This window comes from Mixophyes fleayi, chromosome 1, assembly GCF_038048845.1.
Source record: "Mixophyes fleayi isolate aMixFle1 chromosome 1, aMixFle1.hap1, whole genome shotgun sequence".
Taxonomy (NCBI): Eukaryota; Metazoa; Chordata; class Amphibia; order Anura; family Limnodynastidae; genus Mixophyes; species Mixophyes fleayi.
In genome coordinates, this window is record NC_134402.1 from 260995638 (window position 1) to 261014175 (window position 18538).

An 18538-nucleotide genomic window follows, 5' to 3' on the forward strand; every position below is an offset into this window, starting at 1 on the left:
ATAATACGATTAATCATAATTAGATATGGAGTGAATGCGACAATAATCAGGAAAAACATTTTTTTAATTGTTTGCTTTTTATGCATATTTTAAATTATGTTTACATTGTGATCAGGGTATCCAGCTGAGCGATTTAAAGTTTTTATTGGTGGAAACACGTATACATAAATATCCACCTTTTCCGTTCCCCTATCACCTTGAAAAAGAATGGCTTTAGTCGAAACGCGCTGATGCATGGAGGGGAAGGCATCCGTTTGGTTGGACATTTCCTTGGTGCTCACATATTGATAGCCAAAGTCCGGATGACCGCTTTCTGTATAGTGCAGGCTCTGAACTACTTACCATCTGGTAAGGATAGTGATCATAATAAATACGGATACCCTTTATGTGATGCTTGCTGATGTTATATATATTTGTGCAATAAATCCTGTGATTTTATTTATCTAATGGATTGCACTATTTTTTTCTTTCCTTTTTTTAGATACACTGTACATGGAGTGTATAGGAGTGTATTTTTTAATGAAAATTGGAAGCAAACCATGCGATATATTAGGACCATTGAACTCCCGTTTCAAGGTATTATAACATATCATGTGAACAAAGATATTTTTTACATATAAAGATGGTCTCCGTCATCGTTAGAACAATACAGATGTAGAACTGACTTTCACAGAATCCCATTTTTTCAATACTTTCATATATCCATCTGTGTAGTATTGTTATATTTTTAGATGAGCGCCTATATTTGCTCTATTTTTGTATTTCATGTTATACACGACAGTTTCAAATCTAGATCCTTCTTAACCAAAGGTAATTGGGAATAGTTGACTTGGTGAGAGATCTTAGAAAGTTGGACACCTAAATAGTATTCCATACTCTCCAATCATAGTTTTAAGATTTCTTCTCACAATTTGAAGCACAACACCTTTCCAATTGAGTCTTCTTCCCCAAATACTGGTAGGACAGTTCTGAACTGATGAGAGTTCTAGCAAATGTGGTTAGAGCTAGATTAATATAAATTACTAGTTTATGGCAAAGTGGCAACTTAGTGCTCCCTAATTTATAGTTTGAGAGAGTTATATGGCAGAGAACAATGATGTTTGGGAAGAACTGGCTACCTAAGGACAAAGCAAATCTTGCATTGTTGGGTGTAGCAATGACAGTAAAAAGGAACAATCTAAAACTATGTCCAGCAAACGCAGTTCTTAAAATGTTAAGACAGACACTTCCACTGTTTTCACAATAGACAAAATCTTTGTAGATCCTCGTGTAAACTAACTGCAGTATTTTTTTTAAGACATTTTAAACACTGTAGTACTCTCTGCTACTTCTTAATTCTGGAACATTTGTAAATAAAAATGGGTTCATAACCAATTTATTGAAAAGCAGATTGATTATTTCAAGAAAAGGAACAGCAAAATAACAAACACTCACAACTAGGTCTTTCCCTTCAACTTTGTTTATTGATGTACTAAACATGGAAATACAAAGGATTCAAACACAAAATTAAGAAAACGAAAACACATACAGCCTGTTAAATACTCAACAGAATATATATTTTAACAGATGTGCTAATCAATGTGTATAGTACAACTTCAAAAAAAACACCAGCCTTACATATCAAGTGCTCCGGGAAACACTGCAAAGTGCAATTTTCATGCTCTTTTCACAATGCCTGCAAAAACATTACGTATTTATATATCTGTATATAAATATTTCATAAGTTTTCACAAAGCAGCATAAAAAAAAAAACAAAAACAAAACTATCATCCGACTGTTTACAGAGATATTTGCGAAAAGAAAAAGCAAATGCAGTGAAAAACTTGTGCAAAAAAAAAGGAGCATGAAAATTTGCTTTAACACTTTGACATGCACTTTCACAGTATATGTACTGGACTACCATAAAAAAAAATAAAAAAAAATGTAACTCCTTACAGACAAAGAAAAAATAGCAACTGCAACATCATATATACAAATATGTAATGCATAGCACACATTGTTTTGCCCAAGAGGAAGCAGTTAAATTTGTACAAAACAAAAACAACTTGATACCTGTAGAAGGCATCAAGCCCTTTAATTTTATAGTGATCTAAACTTTTTTTTTTTAAATTGTTTTCACATGTGGTAAACCATCTGAATTATTCCCAAGTGATATGCGGATTTAAGTTGATTTTTCCATAGCATTTACTAACAAAAGCTTAAAAAAAAACAACAAAAAAAAAACCCCACAAAAACCTAATCACCACACCTACAAGTTGCTTAAGTTAATTTTAACAGACTCAATAAGGAAGCAACAAAAATACAGTATATTTCAAGTTCTCAGGAACATCATATGTAATTCAAGTAACAATGATTACATATACAACTAAAATATATAAAGGTTTTAACATCACTTATAAGGCCAAAAAATAAAAAAACTTAATGCAAACCATTAAATGGCATAGTTAACAGAATCCTAGCAGCAAAAAAGGGGAGTACAGTCTACCAACAAGCCTCCAGGAAGCTGCACACCTCAACTTGGCTAGTTATTTTCTTCTATTTAAGTGATTATAGGGTCATATAGACATTACACAAAAGCTCAGGTGCTAGCTTTAAACAATTACAATAAACAGACAAAATTTTGCCACTCTGCACGTTGGCAATGTCACTAAATGTGCAACTTTTCTTTACACAAAAATTATAAGTTAAACAAAAACCAAACTTCAAACAAGACCAAGTACATCACTAAACACCATGAGCTCCTGCTGAAGGGAATGCTTTAGGAAGAACAGATTTATTTTCCCCAAAAATCTTTCAGCAATTTAACTTTTCTTGCCAGCTCATTTATACTTTTTTTGTTGTCACATTTCTTTCAAGATTACAAAGTGTTGTGAGCAATTACAGATGACCAAACTGATCAGTTACAATATTAGACCAACCAGTCCCATTCATTTTAACCCTCAATACAAAATGCTAACAAAAACCACAAAAAAATTAAAACAAAAATGCATCCATTTTACAAGTCCCTTTCATTCCCTCCCTGCTTTAGAACAGTATCCCTCTCTCCAAAAATATCACACAAATATCCTGGCAAGTTTTAAAAGCTCACAGGGTTGTCATATGAAGTAGATTTTGCAAAGTATTCAAGTCAAAATAGTTTGTTCCAGGACCAGTAAAAAGTTTGTTCAAATTTTTTTATTTTAGTTTTTTATAAAAATAGATGCTTTTTATCATTTGAAACCCACATCAAAGAGGTCATCATCTCTTTGGCAAGGTACTACTTTATGAAAAGTTTCCAGTAATCTTACAATAGGTTCTTTTTTGTTTTAAATAACTGAGCCCACCCTTTGCCCCTAAACCCCAATAGTTACAACATAAATAAACATATCTTCCAAACAAAGGAAATTAAAAATTATATATATATATATATATATATATATATATATATATATATATATATATATATATATATATATATATATATATATATATATTTTCTCTTCTCAAAAACAACTTTTGATAAACTGCATAACACTAAATTATGTATTCAAATTACAGAAAAAAATCCCATTCAAACAAGGTTGCTATATATTTTTTGTTGTTTTTTTAAACGCACAGGATCAAAAGGCAATAATGTAAAAACAAAAATAACTTTCTTCCCATTGCAGAAATAGTAAAAGGCCCCATCAATAGAAGGCATTAGAATGCAATGAGACAGGTAAAAACCCTGTTATTTAGCATCCATATACAAACATAAGAGATAAGAAATTCAGACTAATAACAAAATCTCACGTGTTCTAAGGTTACTAAACCATTTTCTAACTTTACAACCTCACACACTGCTTGTAAGAACAAATTGATCAAAGTATAAAATTTCTCAACTTGCCTTTGATGCTTGTATGTGTTAACAGAAGTGAGGTTAATCTTTTAAGCTTTGTGCGTTTTGCTTGTTTTGAAAGACACCTGCAAAACTCTGTCACCCAGACGATACCCATTAAGACTGGCAATAGCCATTGCTGCCTCATCATAGTTAGTCATAGTCACAAAACCAAAGCCCTTGCACTTGTTTGTGTTGAAGTCACGGATGACTTTAACATTAGTGACCGCTCCAAATGGCCCAAACATCTGCCACAGAATGCTTTCATCCGCGTCGGGTGCCAAGTTGTATACAAATATGCACCATCCAGTGCCAGCATGCCCAGGAAAGTTTATTCCAGCCAAACTGGTCATGCCTTCGATAGTCATTGGTGAGAACCTACTAGAGAAGTAAAGATAACATGTTAGATACTTCTGCTATTAACCTGTGAAACAGAAAATAAAAAATATACGAAATTAAACAAACAATTTTAGTGACAAAAACCTCATGCCAAAATTTTTTTTAGTTCAAAACAGTCAGTGAATTTAAAAAGATTAACAAAAATTTTTAAAAAGGAATGCATGCTACAAAAAATGAAAAGTGAAACTTTTTACAACAGATGGTGTATATTCTCAGGCATATTAAAAAACAGAGTATGTCACACACACATGCAGTTTAGTTGATTTAATGAAACAAAATAAGACAAAAAAAAAAGGAAGGTAATGCAAGTCCTATAATAGTCTGGTTAACATATTTCAAAAACGAACCAGTTTTTCAGATTTGGCCACTAAATTCACTAGTGTAAGGTGTTGTTCCAATAACTGCTCCCGCTCATGTTAAGAGAAGAGAGGCTATACAAAGAAATAAGCTTCCCTAAGTACTGTACAAAACTTAACAAATCCAAATATAGAAATTTAATTTACACACTGAATACTGCAGACATGTCAAATTTCTTGTTAATAAAAGTGAATGGTGGGCATGTTTGCAGCAATTTAAATACATAATAGTTACGATTTCCACCAACTTAATTGCTTTCAGAATTTTTGGGTACACTGGCTGCACTCCATATATCAAGGATACGGAACTATAGTCTATTCTTTGTATGTTACACCCAGAGGAACTAAGAAACCTTTACCCAGCTTTGATCATCCCCAAATTACTTTTTTGCAGGAGCTTTTGCAAATCTCAGTGACCATTTTCAGTTTGACTATTTTCCAAATACAGCCATTGTGGGGCAAGCACAACAGCTTGCAGTGATATCAACACACTATGATTAATGACTGTGCCCAATAAACTAGAATTTTATATTGCAAACATGCATGCTGTAGTAGTAATGGACACTGTCTCTCTGACTAGGTTGTTTGTAGCAAGGCTGCATTTGCTCATGTGTAGAAAAAAAAACTGCAGGGAAAACATCACAAAACTAAGTTTGAAGTGGGAGATGGCAGGCCAGACGGTCCAATATACATATGTGCACACTTGCTATATTAGGATGTGCACAAATATTTGTTTCATAAAAAGTCAATAAAACCATATCAATTGTTTTCATTGTTCACTGGCAAGTTCTGCTGTACATGACAATAAATGTTATTACACTCAATTTTTTTACATATCTAAACACATGAGACTTTGTTGTCAGCGGAACTGCTTTGCTCTCACTACAAAAATGGTTTCTCTGTATAAAACTGAAGAAACTTTTAAACCAGTGATCTTACCATTCACATGTTGAGCAAATGCAGTACATCATGTATTGTAAATGCTGCAATGCTTTTATGAGCATGTACTAACTGCAGCCTTAAAGCTTATTGAATATGCATTGGATACAACAAAGAAAGTTCCAAGTCAATAAATTAGCTTGGTACGTTTCCTTCTAACATACTGATCAGATTTGATAACAAACACTAAATGTTGCGCAAGTCCAATTAAAATAAATTTTTGTTACTACTCTTACTACCTTAAATTCTGTTAAGTTTACTAATATGTGAGTGTTAAAAATGCAGCCCAACACCACACATGTATGGGATAGCAAATTACAGCAGCAGTTACAGTGATCAACAGACACAGGATGCATGATGTAAACAAGACGAAAATATGTCAACATAAATCTTGAATGCAATACAAAACCCTCACATTCAAATGAATTAAAGGGGGGGGAAGCAAAATTACAACCAAGTGGGCATTGATTGCCAAGACTGATGAAAGGACAACAATCTTATTTACAAGCAAACTAGAGATAACAAATATACAAACTAATACCAGGACAAGGCCAACAAGAGGGGACAAAATAATCTACAGCAGTTTACCTCTTTATTCCTCCATAAGCCATATTGAGCAAATTGTCCAACCTGCAAAACACATTTAGCAGATTGTTCAGTCTTGGCTTATATTGCCTTTATAATATTTAGAGGAATATAAATGTTCAGCTACAGGTATGTTTCTACAGATATTCAGAGAAAGTCAAGCAACCACCAAATTTTGTGTTCTAGCAACCAAGGAATGTGGTGGGGGGGGGGGGGGGGGGGGAACACCCCCCCAAAAAAAACCATGCTACAAAATTTGAAGATACAAGACAAGCTTATGTTTTCAGTATACACAAGTTAAAACAAACAGAGAAAGAAGTCCTTGTTTATGAGAACTTATAATGTAAAGGTGGAGGGATAAAATAGAAAGAAACTGGTGGGGCAAGACCTGGGCCCAAATGCTGACTAGATATTTGGGTAGTGGTAGAGTTTGCAAAGGAGAGAAAAGAGCTAGGTGAAACCAAAAGGGATAAGGACAACCTTCATGGGTAGATCATTCTTCAATGAACACATTAACAATTACAGGACTGTGGGAAGCTTTTATAAAGTATCAGTTAATTCCCTCAGACCATGTACAACCAGGTAAATCCATTACAAAAGACAAAATTGTAAAATTCATTATACTGTTTGAAGAATTGACCTGTAAAGTGACAACAGTTCTAGCTCTATCCACCGTAGCTAGCAGCACCCAAGTTAAAAAGCTCTAATTTTAACCAGTGTGTTAAAAGCCTGAGTGTGATGCAACAAGTGAGGCCTGAATGTAGGAAATGGAATAGCTATCAATAAATGGAAAGCACCAGACTCTGGAAAAAGAAGATGGTAAGATTTAACATTTTGAGGAACAAAATCAAGACTGACGGGGATTATGAGGCAAATTAGACTAGCTGTAACACTCAACAGTCTAGGATTTGTAGGCGGTAAAAGGAAGAGAGCAATATTTGGGGTGCTGCAATAATTTAGGTAGGAGGAAAAATAAATGTGCCTTACATATCTAACAAACATTAAATATAGGGCATAAACGTGAAAGTACTCATAGATGACACCTATGAAACTAGCAAAAGGCATATGAGGCCAAAACAGAAAAATGCACTTGTAATTTTAATGTGCTTGTTAGTCACTGACTGCAGACAGTCTGATACAGTCTGCCTGATAATTAACCAGATCACAGAATCAGTCAGATATAATTTGATCAAAGTGTGCCACTTTAAGGCATTGCCACAAAAGGGTGCACTGTCTTAAAGGAGTGAGTAGAAGCCATAACCTAATCAAGCATGTTGTGATGCTTCAGAACACATCAAGCATGCTCCAGAACCTTAAGGGAAATGACTAGAGAGATCAGCAAGTGTTTGATATTGGTGCAATAAGTATACTATAGCAATGCCAGTAGTCACTTGTTCATCCTGATATCTTGCATGCGCCTGCCATGGATTCCACTCATTGCTGCTGGCAGTGTGTTGCAAGTGCAACTTGCTGCCTGTCTAAAGAGATTTCAAACAGAAGCAAGGAAAGTACAGTAAAATCTGCTGCCATCTCTTCACTCCTGCCCATTCAGGATTTTTGCAGGCAGCACATTTAGCAATGCTTTTCAAACTAGAGCATGCAAGAGCAAGGAATTAAACTATAGGGACAAGAATGTCAGGGACTCACCAGAAAGCAAAAATATTAGAAAGCAGTAACTGTGTGAAACTATTCTTTAAGTAGGTAAAACACATTTATTAAGAAGATCGGTGTGAATACAACCACGGAAACCACTACTGTGATGGGAGGAGCAGAAAATGAAAACAAACATAGTATATTAATGTCAGGGATAAAACAAGCCAAATGTTAAATCTGATGAGCAGCAAAGGGTTGAATAATTATTTTTAAACCATACATCTGTCTCACATACAGGAAACTGTTAAATATACATTTCATCATGTGTTATTAACTCAAGAAAGTACCTTTGATCAGAATCACAAAGAGGCCTGATCGGATCATCAATGTCGGAATAATTTAGACAGTCAGAAGTAAGAAAAAGAAAGGTGGAAGGAGTACTTTCAATGGAGGTTGTAAAAGTCAACTAGCTTACTATGGAGGGAAGTCTTACACTAATAATTTGGTATTAATGAGCAAAGAAAGGGTACATATCCCCGCTCACTGCACTTGAATTATGCCTTTTACATCTGCTTTTAATGCACGGAACACACATGTAACTCTAAAATATAATTCGGTCCATACCCATTTGCCTTTTTACATGAATTGTTATAGCATTATTCAGAATGGTACTTGTTCCATGAGTTTTAATGCATTTGAAACCATACATAACATTAAAAAAAAACGCAAACGCTGATGGGTACCTGTAGCACCTGATCAGTCCCATCGCCTTGATGTAGCTCTTCAATGTACACTACTCAGCAACTTTTTGTCTTTGCTTAATTTGCCTTGTTCTTAATCTCCTTGTTTAACATTATCTGCCCCTGCATCATAAATTTTAGTATCTGGTCTACCCCCTGTACTCAATATCCCAACTACTGACCTGTCCCTCCCTGCTTCCTCTACATCTCACCCACATAGCCTTTTCTATACTACCAAATCCCCGCCCCCCCCAGTTACATTTACAGTGCCCCCCACCCCCTCATACCTCAAGCAATTTATCTCCATTGAAGTCCAAATACAGGCCTTTAGTTTAATCCACCTTAGTGTTGTGGTCATCTATTGTCACCCCCTCCCCCCAGCTTCTACCTCCAAATTCATTTATTACTTGCTGCTACCGATAAACCCACCAACTTTGCGACTGCCGATTTTCTCTCCCTCTCCATCTGCTGGACTCTCCCAATAGACTTTCTCACCCACCGCATTCTCCTGATCTCTTCTGCTTCTTTCCAATATCCGATTTTTACAGCACACCCTTTTCACTCTCCGACCAAAACCATCTTTTTTTTTATTTTTTAGCCTCTGCCTCATGCTCTGTTCTCATCACGCAAACTCAAGCACTCATTATTATTATTATCATCATTATTATCCTTAAACATTACAAACAACATTACAATCAAGATTCAACATAATCTTGATGCTCTTGAAACTGCAGTCCTCTTTCACACAAGAACCACTCCTATCACAACATTGTCATAGCCCAAACCTGTCTGTACCAAAATTTAATTCACAACACAAGGATACAACTATATAAAGTTGGATGAATATTATTAATGTATTATGTATTCAGATAGAATATTTCCAAAGTCTATATTTTTTTGTATTTTGTGCATAGGGTCAAATGATTTCTTTGTGTGTCTGAAAAGGGTGCCTCACGTCAACAGGATATTCCAATGGATGCCAGATGTTTTAAGTGGACATAAGAGTTAGAAATGTAAAAGGCCACACATGCACCTTGACCAAGTCATATAGCTTTTCTTTCTGATGAAAATGTCTTTCACAAGTGTTTGATTTCTTGACATCGGTTGTGTATTATTTCAAAGGATGCAATATGGATAGCGATGTCTATTAGAGGGGTGGGATTTCATGCTTAAATGGTCTGTCTTTGTAACCTGTAATCAGTCTTGTTCTATCCAGAAGCAAGACGCTACGCACAGCATATTTGGGAAATAAACTTTGCTTTTTAACACTTAAGCTGGGTACACACTACAGAAATTTCGACCCACTTTTTATGCCGAGCAATTTTACATGCGATCGATGGTCCGATCGCTCGGTCCATGGACTGCATACACACTAGCCTTGTTTAGGACGAGAAAGGGAAAAGCGGACGTCCCGATAGCGACTTTTTACAGCCACGTTGTTGTGAACAAGGATTTAAATTCCATACACACTGCAGCGACATTTGCGGTGAAATGTACGAGATACCGAAGACATTAGCATAAAGGGGCAGAGCTTTAGCTATAGTTAACTCCCTTCATTTCTATAAAATAGAAGTTTAGTAATATACATTACATTTAGAAAAACATTTAACTGCTAAAGTAGAATGCAATGAATATTCCCTAATAAAACCCCTTCGTATGTAATGGAATGCTCCATTCTCGACATGCATCATCGCTGATTGGGCCACAGCAGAAACAAACGCCCATGTCTGAGTGTATAAAATGACAGAGGAACCTGTTTGGCGCCAAGGAGCGTCAGAAGATGGAGACAGAGAAAGTGACAGTGGGGTTTGCGGGTGAGAAGATGTCAGTGGGGGTTGCGGCTATGGAGACGGAGATAGAGTCCGAGATGGTGCTGGAAAGGCCAAAAAATGTTGGAAAAGTTAAGGTGGGGGATGGAGATACTCAAGAAGAGCAAAAAGGAAATCCAATGAGCCCAAGAGCGGTGGAGATGATGGTAAAAGTACTGGACCAGGACAACATTAAAAAAGGTCAGTAGCAGATGTAGTGTACCTGTATTGTAGATGTAGATGTAGTAGATGTAGTAGATGTATTGTCACATAAAGCAGTAGAAAATGCTAATTTATAACCTAATTTTTTATGTCAGAACGAAGATTTAATGGTGAGAAGGCCTGTTTAGATACCACTAATGTTAGCAAACAAGGAGAAATAAAAATATACTAAAGAAGTTCTACACGAAGGTATTTCAGTTAACATGTGTAGACATGTAAATGCTTTGGGCACATACCTGTACCGTTCTAACCACCAAAATGGCGCCTGTTTTCCAGAATGCTCGGAGGTTAAGCCCGCTACTATTGCGATTTCGCCACAGGGACCAAAATATAGATATAAACTGATCTCGAGCAGTGTGAAAGGTGAGAAAATGAGAGTATTTATGAGGTAGATTGTAAATTACATGTATAGAATTGAAATGATAAACATTTTTATTTCCTTGTTTCGTAGATAAAGAAATCAAAGGGAATGGAAACCACATCAAGACCTGTTCTGCCACAAACCAGTAGCACCTTTAAAAATACCTTAAAAATAATACTCTGCAGTATTCAGCTCTGATTGGTATGGGCGCGCTCACTTCTCATGCGGATCTTTCTGACAGCTGCGTGTGTGTTACAATTTTTGTACCTTTTTCTTGCAATAGAAATGTTGCTTGAACGCTATGGTTTATTCTGGGTAATTCACAATTATAGGTTACTAAAGGTTATTATAAATTTAATAGGTTATAAAGGTGTCAGTGTATAAAGAGTAAATATGAATACATAGACGCAAAGGGTAATAACACGTGCTTTACACAAGTGTAATGGTCTGCAGCCAGACAGGTGCAATATACATCGATACAAAACACAGTGATGCTGATTCCGCACCACGTGGGACTGGGATTGATATAAAAATTAACACACGCCCCCCAGGTCGAGGAAGTATCGGAGGATTGTCGTGGGTCCCTCGAAAGTTCATACACACTGCACAGTGGTAACGAGATTGGAACTAAAATATTAAAACTGTACGACCAACCAAATGAGATGAGAATCGTCCATTTAGGCAGACTTTTGACCATCGTGTAACTGTACACACTGACCCGACTTTTGAACGGTCGTATGTCGGCTGTTTGAGCCGATTATTGGGCGAAAACAGTGTAGTGTGTACCCAGCTTTACAAGTGCAACAATAATTATGGAGGTCAGCATCGAGATGATCTGTAAATAACTAATCAACCAACACATTCAGGGATGGGGGACGAACTATAAAATCAACAGTGGTCACAGAGTTTATCTTTTCTGATTATATACTTTTGACTCCTAAACTCTGAAGTTTGCTGGGAGTTCTTTATAGTTATCTATGTAAGTGTGAAATTGCAAATATATATTTTTTAAAATGTTTATATATTTGTATAGATGTATTTGCATAGATTTGGTACCAATTAGAATTTACATTTGCTGTTTAATTATCAAAGACTCTAACCATGTTAACCATAGTATGAAAGTTTGCAGGTGTGCGAGATTGGGCTTCCTTGACGAGGCAAGTATCACTTCTGGTTAACGCTTTAAGGAGGAATAGATAGTCCCAAGCCACATGAAGTTACTGAAAAAACAGAAAACGTACACTATAAGGCCTTCGATTGCAGTGTATGTAACGTGTGTGTGATAATACCAGGTATATCAGACGAGATATGTGTGGTTCCTTGAGGGTCGTAGCCCATAAAGGTTTAATACATTCTAATAGTGGTTATAGCCCTATTACCATCGTGCAGATACTGAATTAGTTGGACTATAAAAGAAATGATTAGGCTGCACTATAGGACAGAATGTAGCCACACAGGAGAAGACTAGATGGTTGAAAATCTCCCCTGGGAGTCCTGGAGCAATTATGTGCCATAAATATGGGGGAGGGGGGGGGAAACTGTACAATACGTGCATAAAAAGGTTAAGGAACTTTTGATTTAAACGTTTTAGAAAAAATAGGAAAAGGTTTCTAAAAATAAAGTGTAAGTTTGCAATTCTGGTTAAATGAGGCTACAATCTCGCCTCCATATATTGATCAATATATGGCAATTGAAACTCCTAGTGCACCAGGAGAGCAAGACCACCCAATATCTGATTTACTACCAATTGTAATGGGAGTGCAGAGAAGGCTATATTCACAGTTACCTCTCCAAGTAGATCAATAGATATGCCACTGGGAGATAGAATTGTGGAAGAAACAAAAAGGGATGATAAAACTCCCATAAGTTCTGATGAATCCCACATTTCTGATGAGGACAACGAGGGTGTGTTAAGGGGAGCAGTAGGGGGTTCTGTTACAGAAATTAAACACACACCCTTATGGGTAAAGATTATGCAAATATATCTGCAAGTAACATTACAAGTGCTCCAAAACGACATGAAAAATACCAATGTTTAGATGTACCCTTTATGAACTATAACTACAGACTAAGGAACACAGTGGATAGTACATCCAAGGACAAGACCCAAATTAAATTTAATTGTTACTGAAAGATAATTATAGTACTAAACCTGCAAAGGTAATGATTAAATTACAAAGATTATACAAAACAGTCCTACATTTTTAGATATATTTCAATTGTTTCATACTTTGTTAACCTTAGATGAACTTACTACCTTAAATATTCAGTGTAAGTGGAATGAGGCTACTTTTTAAGCCCCTAAAAAGTATGCAAGGGCTGATATTGAGACACAAGGGGAACTTGCAATGGCAAAGTTTAAAGAATTATTCCCCCTGAGAGTGGACAGCTTTTAAGATAAAACAGAGTGCAACTTAAGGAGTCAGAATACAATGCCAGATTCTGAAGAGAAGTTGTAAACTATTCAGGCGCTCTGATACGTTTGCTAAGGATAACTTTAAAAAAGTATTCTGACTTTTGCTGAGGGATTAAAACAAAGTTTGAAAACAAGAATTCAGATACATGATCCCATGTGGGCTTCAAAGGACATTGGTGTGCCTTAGCCACAGTAGCTGCACATCATGAAGATAATATGGTAATTAAAGAAGCTCAAGCACAAGCAAAATTAATGAACTTGCAAAAGGAAGCTGGAAAAGCAACCATACAAGGTGTTAGACCAAAAAAGGGGGAAAATGTAAATCCTTATAGAAGTAACAAATCACAAGTGATTTGTAATAACTGCCAGGAGAAGGGGCATTTTGATAAATATTGCAGGAAACCAAGGAGACAAAGGGATAGAGGTCAGATCAAATAAGAACTTCCTCAGATAATATTGATTGATGGTCTCCAACAGCTCCTGTACCCATATGTCCAATATTGAGAACAGATGTAAAGGACTCCACTGTAAAAATGACAATGGTAATAAGCATGAATTTTTGATTGACACGGGAGCTGCAAGATCAGTATTAAAAATTAAGTTGTATTACCAACTACTTGCAAAATTATTAATGCAGTAGGAGTAGCTAGACAAGTTATTTCTTTAAAAGAAACTGAACCAGTTACAGTCACTTTAGGTCCTAGTACAGAAAAGCATTCTTTTTTTTACTGCAGCAAATGCTCCCTCAACTTTACTGGGTAGAGATTTGCTGTGCAAATTAGAATGTTCAATATTCTGTACTCCTGATGGAGTGTTTTTAGAGATTCCTGAGAAAAATAGACAAGTGCAGCTAGCTCTTCACATGAATAATACACCTCATCATGAGACAAATCAAATTAAGCCCCTATGGCAGTGGATTCCAAACTTTTTCAGTTCAAGGCACCCTTAGGGTCTCCATACGTTTTTCAAGGCACCCCTAAGCCAAAATAATTACCAAGTAGTCCCCCGCCTTGCTTAGCACTGGCCCTGGCCGAGGCACACTTGTGAGATCGCCAAGGCACCCCAGGGAGCCTAGGCACACAGTTTGGGAACCACTGCCCTATGGTGTTACCAACCAGGGCTAAACAAAAATGACATGTTAGAACCTATACCTAATCAGTAGTGGACTACTGAAGCAAATGAAACTGGGAAAATGAAGGTTAGCCCAATTTATGTTAAATTAAAACCTTATGCAAGACTTCCCTCACTGCCTCAGTATCCTTTAAACCCAGAAGCTGAGCAAAGAATTTTCGTTGTAATACAATTATTACAGCAAGGACCAAAGTCCATGTAATTCGTCCATCTATCTTAAAAAAAAAAAAAAAAAAAGGTGGGCGAGGATTTAGGCCAATTCAAGATCTAAGGGCTATTAATGCAGTAGTTGAACCCTTACATCCAGTTGCTACCAATCTTGTAACGATTCTTATGCAAATACCACCAGAAATCCAGATTCTCTCAGTCATTGATTTACGTTCTGCTTATTTTTCTATTCCTAAACATGATAGGTAAAAGCAAACAAATATTGACTATCAGGGTGAACAGTACACCTGGACTAGGGCTCCATAGGGCCTTGTAAACAATTGTGATATATTTAGCTTAGTCCTAGCAGCTGATTTAAGAAATTTGAGTTTTTCACCGGAGAGCACAGTCATCAAATATGTGGATGATTTGTTGTTATGCTCTGATTCTTTAGAGGCATCACTTTCAGACACTTGGCATATTCAAGACAAAGTGTCAAAGGATAAAATGCAGTTGTGCAGTCCACAGGTCTTATTCATAGAACACTGTTTAACTAAAGAAAAATAAACAAAAAAAAAAACCCGACATTTATCTCCAGATCGAATACGAGCCATACATGATTTAACTTTGCCAATGAATAAAAGAAAACAAGGTTTTCTTGGTTTTGTAATATTCTGTAGGAATTTTATATCAAACTATTCAAGTTTAACAGCATCTGTTGTAAGTTCATACAAAGGTGCAGTTAAAGAACCTTTTATTCACTCTATTACTAAAAGTTTTGTTGAACAGCTTAAACATGAACTCTTTATGGCACCTGCATTTGGGTATACCAAATTAGGAGTTCTCATTCACCTTGTTTTGTCATGAGCATTTAGGTCATGCTGCTGGTGTTTTAACACAGCCCCATGGGAACACCCCCAGGACCATAGTATATTACAGTAAACAACTTGATTAAGTGGCTAAAGGGCTTCCAAATTGCTTATAATCTGTTGTAGCCACTGCTTTGTTGGTAGACAAATGTGGGGATATAGTTTTGGGAAACCCACTTACAGTATAAGTCCCACATGCAGTAGTTGCGCTATTAAATTGCCAGATGACTAGAAATGTTATAAAAGCCAGACTAACAAAATGGGAATTGATTCTCCTTATTGCTCCAAATATTACACTTGTTAGATGCAATGTTTAAAACCCTGCAACCTTGTTGCCTATTACTTCGGATATCGAATCTTGTAAGGTTCAGAGTGAGGTATGTTTGGATACAAATAATTATTTAGCATTCGGTGAATCATATCAAAATACACATAGCAGTGAAAGTCAGAGTATTACACATTTTGCTCATGAGCCACATGATTGTGTTGTGTACACGCAGCAAACTTATGCATCACGTTCATATTTCAATTGATGCCAGATGTTTTAAGTGGACATAAAACTTAGGAATGTAAAACATGCTCCTTGACCTGGTCATATAGGTTTTCTGATGAAAAAGTCTGTCACAAGTATTTGTGTTTGATTTTTTGACATCGGTTGTGTATTATTTCAAAGGATGTGATATGGATAGCGACGTCTGTTAGACAATTTAAGCATCGAAACCCACCCCTCTATCTTTGTAATCTGTAATCAGTCTTGTTCTATCCAGAAGCAAGACCCTCTGTACTGCCTATTTGGGAAATAAAGAAACTTTGGTTATACAGGGTGTTGTAGCATTTGTAAGCAGTGTTGAAAATGCAAGCTCAGTCCTTTACTTGGCTGTCTCCACTTATGATACATGATGCAGACCTGTTAGTTGCAAGAGTGTTCCTGCACACAACTGTGATGTTTGAGGTGACTCGCGCTGCATTTCTCCACTTCAAATGTATTTTTTTCGTCTTACAGCTCTGCAGTTCCCAACTGAATAAACCTAATCTCTTAATTCTATCCAGTCATGCAAAAACCATTGCCACCTTCAACTCTTTTGCCCAGAGTCTACCCTGCTCCCTTAACAGACCTCAACTTTGCCACGCACCTTACCATCAAAGGGGATATAGTCTTAATCTCATGTCATGCACTATGGAATTTGCTGGCGCTATATAAATGTTGATGTCAGGCATCCACATGCATTTCTAACATCCTAGCTTTCTACCCAACCAATCATATGTTCTTTTGGCTACATCTCTAGGATTTAGTGCCATGGTTTTGTTACGATTTTCCCTTTCTACCTGCCTCTTGACCGCATCCCCTTTCATACACTAAACTACCTCCATCAGTCTCTAGCCCACCTCATCAACATGTCTCTCCACTAATATCTCCCTCTGATCCTTCATAAAAACTCTTCTCTCACTAAACACCAAAACCATTAATTTAAACTTCTCTCCAACTGTCAAATTTGTCTCCTATCACTCGCCCTCAAACTCCTTGAGCAGCTTGTTTATAATTGCCTCTCTTCTCACTCCTTGATCAACCCTCACCAATTTGGCTCCTGTCCCCTTCACCAATGATCTCTGTCAAGACGACTAAAGGTCAATTCTTCCTCATCCTCCTGGACACTTCTTGTTTTCAACACTTCACTCCTCCTATACACTCCATTGGCCTTCATGACATTACTCTCCCCTAGTTCACTTCCCACTTTTCTACTTCCAACTCATCGCCTCCATCTACCTTTTGAGGTCTTTGAATGCTCCTAACTTGGAGCTCTTTTTCAAATGTCAACACTTTGTGAACTAAAACTATTTTTGTCTCCAGTACCACTTCTAATTTGCGGACACCTAAATATTTCCTTCTTAATCCTCATGTCCAATTGCCTCCTTGCCATTCTGTTATGAATATCTTAAGCTCAACATGCCTAAAACAGTTATCTTCTCACAGTCCAGAGCAGTCCTAATACACCTCCAACAACTCAGGTTCTCATTAGTCAAGAACAGGTGACTCAATCCACTCAGCTTAGTCAGTAATTATCATCAGCAGCTATTTATATAGCGCCACTAATTCCGCAGCGCTGTACAGAGAACACATTCACATCAGTCCCTGCCCCATTTACAGTCTAAATTCCCTATCCCTAAAGGCTATGGTCAGGAATGGAACTCATTACCTTAGTGCTGTGAGGCCAGTTTACATATACAGAAACCTTGAAAGCATGGGCGGTTGTGGGTGCTCGAGGACTGTAGTTAAGAAACACTGCTCTAGAGTCTCAAACTATTCAGTTTCCTGTGTCACCCTTGACTAAACCACTTTCTTCAATCCACACACCCAGTCTCTACAAAGCCTCGCAATTTCAACACATTACAAGGGTAAGACCCTTCCTTACCCATGACGTCACCAATTCTCTCCTCCACTCATCTCCAGTCTTGAAGACTGCAACTTCCTCCTGTTTCACAAGTCTTTTCTGACTACAATCCATACACAACACTTCGGCAAGATTATCGTCCTAGAAGTTCTGTGTCAATCTTCTACGTCTGCCAATTTCTATCACTGGTTCCTCATTCCATTCAGATTTCAAATACACTTCCACAATTAAAGCAGCCACCCCCCCACACAGCATATGCTTTGTATATTCTGGTTCCAGTCTTCTGCCAACCAAGCATTCTAAAAATACACACGAGAGCACATATTTGAAATCTGTTTTTACATATCAGATAAACTTTCATCTAGTCCTCACCAAGACCTTAACCTATATTCTGAAGTAACAATTAAGCCACACAATCTTACTTTTAGTCTGTTTTGTTGAATAAATAGTGACAAAGTCATGTGTGAAAAGTATACCCTTCCAGGTCAGTGAAAAAGTCATTTAAGTTAAGTTCTACTAATCAAGTGTACTTTATTTCTATATATATATGAGCAGACACTATGGCAACATGATATGGTGCATAGTTTTATTTACATTTGAAAAAGACATTAAAATGTAAAAAATAAAATAAAAAATGATTTGTCAAATTTTAATGTTTTCACTTACTGTATTCTTTATTGAAAAACTTTTTTTTTTATTACAGTTATCGATAGAATTGTCGCTAAA

General features: G+C 36.6%; 1 protein-coding gene across 15 annotated transcripts in view; it reads right to left on the minus strand.

Moving 5' to 3' along the window:
* ELAVL2 (ELAV like RNA binding protein 2) overlaps nucleotides 1-18538 on the minus strand; it is a 170443-nt gene that overhangs the window by 35059 nt on the left and 116846 nt on the right. For 7 of the 15 annotated variants that reach the window (XM_075210224.1, XM_075210122.1, XM_075210183.1 and 4 more), the window contains 2 exons: nucleotides 6139-6180; nucleotides 3483-4237 (listed from right to left, as the gene is read on the minus strand). The exons of 1 other annotated variant lie outside the window; for it this stretch is intronic. In XM_075210224.1, the coding sequence (XP_075066325.1) occupies nucleotides 3907-4237; nucleotides 6139-6180 (373 nt within the window). In that variant the 3' untranslated portion in view covers nucleotides 3483-3906. Of the gene's footprint in view, nucleotides 1-3482; nucleotides 4238-6138; nucleotides 6181-18538 lie in introns of those variants that run through there. 7 more of the 15 variants (XM_075210174.1, XM_075210165.1, XM_075210139.1 and 4 more) reach the window with 3 other exon arrangements.